This window comes from Neopelma chrysocephalum, unplaced genomic scaffold (genome assembly GCF_003984885.1).
Source record: "Neopelma chrysocephalum unplaced genomic scaffold, ASM398488v2 Primary Assembly neopelma1_97401, whole genome shotgun sequence".
NCBI classification, from domain to species: domain Eukaryota; kingdom Metazoa; phylum Chordata; class Aves; order Passeriformes; family Pipridae; genus Neopelma; species Neopelma chrysocephalum.
This window is the reverse complement of record NW_020926042.1, coordinates 463,639-472,044: the sequence shown is the minus strand read 5'-3', so window position 1 is coordinate 472,044 and position 8,406 is coordinate 463,639. Positions and strand designations below refer to the sequence as shown.

General features: G+C 47.3%; 1 protein-coding gene across 3 annotated transcripts in view; it reads left to right on the top strand.

Annotated features, from left to right (window-relative positions):
* The first annotated feature begins 786 nt into the window (after positions 1-786).
* PLEKHB2 (pleckstrin homology domain containing B2) overlaps positions 787-8,406 on the top strand; it is a 15,399-nt gene continuing 7,779 nt past the window's right edge. Inside the window, exons 1-5 of one of the 3 annotated variants that reach the window (XM_027672533.1) lie at positions 787-851; positions 3,838-3,885; positions 4,495-4,647; positions 5,388-5,490; positions 6,383-6,422. In XM_027672533.1, the coding sequence (XP_027528334.1) occupies positions 3,849-3,885; positions 4,495-4,647; positions 5,388-5,490; positions 6,383-6,422 (333 nt within the window). In that variant the 5' untranslated portion in view covers positions 787-851; positions 3,838-3,848. Of the gene's footprint in view, positions 852-952; positions 974-3,560; positions 3,722-3,837; positions 3,886-4,494; positions 4,648-5,387; positions 5,491-6,382; positions 6,423-8,406 lie in introns of those variants that run through there. The other 2 variants (XM_027672536.1, XM_027672535.1) reach the window with 2 other exon arrangements.

Below are 8,406 nucleotides of genomic sequence, written 5' to 3'. Positions count from 1 at the left end.
TTATCCAGTCATAAAACAGAGATTGGTTGAAGCAAACAAATTAATGGTCCTTTTTTCTTTTTACTTACTGTGATTATAGGAGTGGTATTCCCTCCTATATTACCAGGATGAGGGTGGGGAAAGTTCTAATAGGAAGTTCCATTATCCAGGGGAAGTATTATATCTCCATAAGAAGTTTGTCTCATTTTAGACAGCAACTATCTCATATACTTTGGGTTAGGAATGGAAACACAATTTGAGTTGTGAAGGTGGTTAACTAGTGGCACAGTGCATTCCCCATCAGTGCAGGCTGAGCAGTGTGCGGGCAGCATTGACCCGAAGAGAGTGGAGCCCAGCTGCGGTTTGTGGCTGTTTTATGTAAGAGGTCACGGACCCGCGGGCCCTTCCCGGCCTCCAACACTTGCGTGACTGCTCCAACAAAGCGGCTGCCACTGTCTGTTGTGGTGCCATGGCGTGAGATCGGAAAATGTCGAAGAGAAGGAAAGACCTCAGTGACTTAGCGCGGTGGGGCCGACACTGAGCCGGCTGTGACCCGGGCAGGAGGAGACGCATTTAAAGCGCCGGGAAACCGCGTGTCGCGGCGGGGAAAGGCATTAGCGGGAACTGGGTCACCGTCCCGCCCCACGCCTTCCTCGCTGGATCCGAGCTTTTCCCGGCCTTCCCTGCTGGTTCCGCGCCTTTCCCGGCCCTTCCCGCTGTGTCGGCGCGGGGCTGGGCACCTTCTGCCGCCGGCGGCCCGGGCTCGGAGCGGGGGAGCGGGGCCGGAGCGGCCCGGCCGGGGCGGTGCGGGCAGACTGACGTCAGGAGGGGCCGGCCTGCCTGGGGCGGAGCGGGGCCGGCGGCGGCGGCAGGTACGGGGGGCACGGGGGTGGCGGGGACCCGGCACCGCCCGGGGGCCGCGGGGTGGGGGCGGCGCTGCCCGGGCACGGCAGAGGGGGCTCTGGGGGCTCAGCCCGGCCCGGGCCCCGCGAAGGTCAGCGGGGCCGGCCGGGCCGGAAGGGGGAGCGCGGCCGGGGCCCGGTGTCGGGAGCGGGGAGGGCGAAGCGCGGCTCTGGGGGCAGGGCGGCTTGGCCCGGCCCGGCCCAGCCCAGCCCAGCCCAGCCCGGCGGGCACGGAGCGGAGCCGCCGCTGTGCCCCGGCCGGGCAGAGCCGCGGACAAGCGGCCGCCGCCCCGGCGGGCCCGGAGCCCAGGGGCCTGTGCGCGGTGCTCTGCCCCGTGGGACAGGAGAGGGGGACCGGGCACTGCCCGCCGACTCCCGGGAGGGGCTGGAGCGGAGCCGCAGCCCCGGGAGTGCCGAGCACCGCCTCGGAAAGCACAGACAGCTCCCGGGGAAAGGGCCTGCGCGCAGCTGGTGCACAGCCAGGGAGCTCCAAAAATAGAAAACTTGCTCAGTTTAAAGGGGGAGGAGGCGGGTTACATTTGAACACTCCTCTGAGCTTCGTGAGCTCCACCTGAAGTTTGGGAATAAAGTCTCAGTGAGATGTCTGTGAGCACCGCTTGTCCCCGGGACTCAGCTCCACGGCCAGGTCTCTGTGGCTAAACCCTTTCCATCTCCACGGGTTGCAGGATCGGGTCCACTCTTAATTCAACTGCATTATTCAGAACTGCTCTAGTGATTACAAGCTGCAGGTAGAAACACTTAATTTGTTTTGAAGTTTGTTTTTCCTGCCAGCCAACTGGGTTTGAGAACAAGAATATTCTACGTTATATTCTGTGCAGAAAATTGCTGTTCCAGAGAGCAGGAAGGAATAGTCCCACCCCTTTGCTGCATTTACTCTTGAGTTCAGTTTAGAGCGCTACCACTTTTAGATTTCAGTCACCAAGGCACTTTTATTGAGGTTGGTGATAAATTGATCTATCTTTGGTTAAATCCCATTTTTCATTTTGGTGGCACTGAGCTAGTTTAACAAGCATGTACTACTCAGATGCATCTGATCTTGTCAGGGTAATTTCCAGCTCTGCAAATACACTTTTAAACATCACGTGGGTGGACTGTGAATACTGTATAGGACTTCAAGCGAGCCTTTGTGCTTAAAAAGGACTGGAGAAGAATACCTAATTGTTTTGCACCTCCTACTTTAAGTGCTGACAGATTGTTCTGTGTGATTCCTTGCTCACTATCCAGAGCTGAAGTTTTGGGCACTTAAATTCTGTGTTGGGAAAAGGTAGTTGTTGCATCTGAGGTTACATGCAAGGTGCTGTACAGCTGCTGAAGCCTCCTTTGCTGTAGTAGCCCGAGATATCTCTGAGACATTCTCCGTGTGAGCCTTTGTGAGACTCTGTAATCATATATTGGGGTGGTGGGAGAGGAAACTCAGGTCCTTTGTACCGTATTGTTACTTTGGAAGGTGAATTGCTCTCTGTTTCTGGAGCTCACTCTCTGTACAAGTGACAAGAGCCTGCTTAGACCCCAGAGCAGGAGAGGGTGACCACGATTAAAGCAGGACAGGATGTCAGTGGGCTGTCAGCTAAATGTTTGTTTTCCCAGTGAGCTGGTTCAAAAGCCAGGAGTAAGAGGTTTATCCTGGAGTCTAAAGTTTACCTGCAGGTGGTTCTCACCATCATACCCGAGCCTGTGCTGGATGTGGCAGTCCTTAAATGTGAAATCCTGATGGCTGTAGTCCTGTGTGCTACAGTGTTGCCCAGTACTCTGAAGAGGACACAGCCCCAAGTAATATCCAATAAATGGCATATATACATTTGTTGGAAAATAACTGGATGCTTACTAACTTTACATTTTACTAGAATATTACAAAACTCTCTTCTTTTTCTTCCTCCTCCTCGGCTTTAAACACACTCCTTTGTCTGGGAGGAGCTCTCCTGTCTATCAAATCTACTATGCCTCCTTCCACCCCCCACCCCCCTTTATGCTGCTACAAGTAGAGTGTTATCTGGTAGGTTCCAGTATCTGTCTCTCATATATTGGCTTACAGACCCCACAATAATTTCTAAAAAGCAGCCTTCTCAATGGAGACTTAAAATGCTTCTGTTCTTTTCTAGTTCAATTGCACCCAGATAGTTGAGTTTTTATTAATCCATTTTAAAACAATAATCAGAATGCCACTAGGCTATAAAATAAAAACTCATTTTCCAATATATCTTATGCTTGATCTCTTTTTTCAGCATGCTCATAAACCAGAGTGCAGTGGCTGAGTACTTAATGTAATGCATGATAACTTGAATTTAACACAGAGTCCTTGCCATCCCATTTCAGGCTTCATTTGAAAGCTGAGGAGAAATGAGAATCTTTATGGGCTTAACTTTTACTTATTTTAATTCTTCTTGGAGGGAGCTAGAGATGATTTGAAAGAAATACAAGTCATAAAACCAGCTTTCTCCTTCCCGTTTGAGATAAAACTGTGTCAGCTTTTGTTTTGGCTGGACTTGGAGCCAGTGAATGCAAAACACAGAAGAGGAAGTACAGAAAAAGAGAGGTAGGGTAGAAGTGATGGTGCTTAGTAACTTGAGACTGCAGAATGCAGGAAGTACACGTATGCGGAGAGAACAGCTTTGAAAGGAACTGGTGGTGAGTCAGGAAGCAGTCACTCCAGTCTGTCTCTTCCCCATTTTCTACGAGCAGTAGTTCCAAGTGCATTTTCCAGTTAAAGTGGTCTCTGACAGTCCATTGGATCGCTACACTCACGCGTTTCTAAAGTCCTCGGATACTGGTTGTGCCTTGCTGAGTCTCTTCAGCTGAGATCCACCGTGTTTCTCTGCAGGGTGAGCTGGGTACATGCAGCTAAAATAGATGATACTGAGATGCCTCTTTCTAATGTATTATTGTGAAATACTGAAAACTGCTTTTCTCGCTCTCACCTTCCTCTTCTGTCCACTAGATTAAGCAACAATGGCATTTGTGAAGAGCGGATGGCTGCTCCGGCAAAGTAAGTCATGGGTCTTTCTCCTCCTTTTCTCCCCACTGTGACTTCTTCAGAAAACATCAAAGCTTAGTAATTCCCAGGTTTTCTTAAAGCCTCCAGCTCTGTGGGGCTTTTTTGTTCCTGGGTTGGGGTTTTTTTTTTCCTAGTTCTGGGACACGTCACAAAATGACCTGTCATGACAGCATTCCCATGTGACCTTTGGGTACACAACTGGGAAACAGGATATACCATATCTGAGGTGTCTGACTGGCATTCAGCTTCAGATGCTGCTCTGTAATTAGTGCTGTATAAGTGGAGACTTGGAAACTTTCCCTGACACCCTGACTTAATGTCTTTAATTAGTCATGCCCTCTGCTTGTTCCTGCAGCAAGTTGGAACTCAAGGGTCAGACTTTGCACTTAAAATAAACCCAGTTTTCCTTTGAATCCTAATTAAAATAGGGAACCCAATTCTAGAATGTTCCCAAGTGAGGATGTTGTAGTAGAGGATTTTGCTTGGCACCTTGGAATGTCTGGGACAACTGTGAAGGATTTCTTGGTTTACTTTTTATTAACTTTAGGACACAAATACTTCCCAATGTGTGCCCTCAAAAGTGACTGTCTGATTTTTAAGGTACTATTTTACGTCGCTGGAAGAAGAACTGGTTTGATCTGTGGTCTGATGGCCGTTTGATATTCTACGACGATCAAAATCGCCACGATCTAGAAGATAAGATCCACATGCGAATCCACTGCATCAACCTCAGAGTGGGGAGTGAATGTAGAGGTAATAATGAAACCTTCAGGATTTGTGTATCCAGAGGTTCTTTACACCTTCAGTGCCTGCCCAGCACACCACTTACAACACTACTGCAGAAGTAAACATGTCCAAGAAATGTGGAACTTCATTGATCTTGAATCCCTCCACACCCCTAAGAAACCCCAACCCCACCAACTCCTAAATTCCTTTACACACACCCAGGGCTTAGTTTCACCATGTGATAGGTTAGGTTAGGATTTGGTGCTTCCTCTTAGAACTCAGTGAGGACAGTGTACCGTGCATGCAGATGAGAATGAGATGTTCACAGCAGTGATTATACAGTGTGATTATAGAGTGTTCCTGGTGTAAACATAGTGCTGGCTGGAGTGAGAGGCAGGACTAGAAATGGGAAACCTCAGCAGAGCTTTTTCCTAAGTTCACTTTTAGCATTTGTTAGTGCTTCACTTGATGCTGACACAAGGGAAAAACATGAATGCTGGAGAGTACTTTTAGCTAAGTATGGATGGGTTCTGCTGTAAGACACTTGCATTTCTTAGGAAAGGCGTTCGGAGCTGCTTACTTTCAGGACACTGTAAAGAACAAGGACAGGTTGTGTCCTTCTGTACCTTGTTCTGATGCCACAGAAGGCAGCTACAACTGGCCCTAATTTATTTTGTTGTTACTTAAACTGACTCCCTTCTTGTAAATGTGATCATGAAATTCTGGTTATAGATACTTCATAACTCATCTCTTTTTTTCTGACTCAGATTTCCAGCCTCCAGAGGGGAAGCAGAGAGACTGTTTACTGCAGATTGTTTGCCGTGATGGGAAGACAGTCAACCTCTGTGCAGAGAGTGCAGATGACTGCCTGTAAGTCTGCCATAGAATAATGTTTCTGCTGCCTCTCCCTCCTTTATCTCTCTTTATCTCTCTCTCCCTAATCATTTTCCTTCCTTCAAACTTTGAGACATGTTTTAAGAAAGTTTTCAAGCAAGTAAAAGCAGACTTTCAATGACAAAAAACCCCATAGCTCTCCTGTAAGAAATTGCCTTGCTCTTGCAGACTAACTGCAAGTTAAGTCACTGAAATGCTGAAGAATGAGGAGGAGCAGAAGAATCTGATTAATGCAATTAATGCAAGACTTGTTGCCATTCTTCAAGTAGTATATGACCCTGCATAGCTCAAGGACATCCCAATCAGTAGCTTCAAATACTCCATTTTTGTGAACTCTCAGCTGAGCTTGGCTGAGTGGAGTTAGATAACATCTATCACCAGTGTTTGCCAAGTTTGTGAGGTGCACTGAGCCTGCTCCCAGCACTGTGGCATAGGAGGATCTGTGTGAGGGGTATGGACCTCCTGTTCAACTGCAATAACAGCATCAAGACCCACACTCTAGTCAGCACAGAGGAACTATTTAGGCAGGGGATACAACTTCCCTGGTGCATCTCTTCCTATACTTATCCTAAGCACGACTGCACATTTCCTACCTGTTGTGCTTGCAGTGAGGACTTTCAAAACTGCATCCGTTCCTTCTCCTGTTCCTCCTCATTCTTTCTCAGCTCTGCAAAAAAAGTAATTATTTCTCAGTCTTGGTGTAACACTTGTGCATTCATTTTAGTGTATCATTAGGCTTTGACACATGCTGTGTCTTAAACTCTGCAGCCCTCTGGTTGCTAACCTTGTTTGTTTCATAGGCCTAAAAGAAAAAGGTGGCATTAATTTTTATCACTGTTCCACTGACCAATGGGGTTTTTTTTTGCAGGGCATGGAAAATTGCTCTCCAGGATGCCAGAACAAACACTGTGAGTGTCCTACCTAGACTTTATATGATAGAGACACAGCATATCAGTGTAATGTGTGGTCCAGCAGTTTACTTCTGAAATCATGTTTCCATCCTTTTCTGCTAGAGAAAAACAGGGTCATGGGCATGATGGTAAAGCTTGTGGGTGGGGAGCAGAATGATCCTCTGGATCACAAGAACATGTCATCCTTGCCGCTAAGTCCGGGCAGATACATGCTGGGTGGAAATGAGTGATTTCAGGGAATGATTTCTCTGGGTGGAAGTAAATGTTTGTGAAGCTGTTCTGTAAGAAAAGTTGGCATGAGGCTGTGGGCAACAAGTAAGCCTTCTGCAACCAGTAAAAATGCACTTTCCACTCCTAGTGTTTGTTGCCTCCCAGGTGAGTGCAGTCCTAAGGGAAGCTTAGTGCACAGCAGCTGCTTGTTAATGTGCATCCATCACACCCTGGGATGCTTCTTGGCAGAGACTAGGGGAGGAGCAAGAGATGCTTGGAGGGGAGTGCAGCAGTGCTAAGGAGAATATATTATTTCTGCATTGGCATGTTAGCTGTGGAGAGGGTCAGGAATCATAAAATCCATTCTGTGAGTCTTATAGAGAACTGTGTCTTTGGACAACCACTTGTGGGTATTGCTAACTCGTTTTTCCTCTAGACCGCCTTCCAGAGTACGCTGCAGTGGTCAGACTGAACCGACCCGAGGTGTTTCTGTTTCAGGGGAAATGCTGGGTTTTGTGGAAGCTTATCTCGGTTTTTGATGGGTCACATTAACATTGCCACTGTACTGAGGCATCTGTCAGATGATATAACTCAGATCTGTGGATACTCAAAGCAAACACTTGTCATGGCAAAACTCCCCTGGACACAATTGCCTCTGACTGCAGCTATGCCACACTGCCTATGGCCTTAGATGAGAAGTGAAGGATTTTTCCTTACGCAGAGGACACAACACTTGTGGAGTGTCTGCTCTAGTTCTAGGGGCTTTATCTCACCTGTGTGTGAGACAGTGACTTCTGGTTTCAGGAGTTAGGAGCTGCTGTTTCCATGCCTCTGACACAGCTACCACATGCCTCAGGACTTGGCAGTGCCAAGGCAGACCCCTGCTACTCAAAGTAGGGCAGGTAGGTCTCTGCTATCACTATGATAAATTAGCACTTTCTAAAGCTATTAAAGGTCTCCAACAAGGACTTGGACTAATCAGGTAACTGGGTTTGAGTCCATCTGTAGGTGTCTGATGCAGCTTTCAAAAATTCCAGGCATCCAGCAGTGCCTCCTAACTTAACTGGAATAGCAGGGTGACCTTAGCTTTGAGAACTGTGTCATTTAAAGATGTTTGCAGGCTTGTGCATTTGCCTGTACAGAGCTCCCTGTGGCAGGACACCTTTACTGATAAGATGTGAGCTGATTCCTCAGGTGATGGAAACACCACTTCAAAGAATATTTTAACATGTGTTTCAAGCAATCCTTAGAATCTCCACCACAAGTTTGACCTGAGATATAACCACAGTATGCTCTCAAATGCCTTTCATTAGTCCAGGAGACAATAGAACATTGGCTATTGAGTTATTGAAGCATTCACTTGTGAATTAAAAAGGGAAGCTGCATTTTGTCTTGAGAAAGGGCACTAAGAGCATCACTGTAGATTTCAGATATTAGGGGCAAGAATACTAAGGGTACTGTAAGAACCTTAATTATCTTCGAGAGCTCCTTCTAGATGAATTCAAGTAAGTTATCACCCTTGCCTCAGGTGCCACTTTTGGCTACTGCATTTTTGCTTTTATCTGCTCTTACAGAACTTGGTGATACCACTCTAGGGTGCCAGGATGCAGCCAACTTAGTTGGGAAGACTTATTTATCTGAAAATAGAGGATGAACAAGGGGGCAGTCTCTAAATCTGAGTTTATGAAATGATGGAAGGAGCCAGTGTGCTTGCATGGACACATATGCTTGTGTGTGTACACACAGAGGGAGAAATTTTATGGCTCCTTCC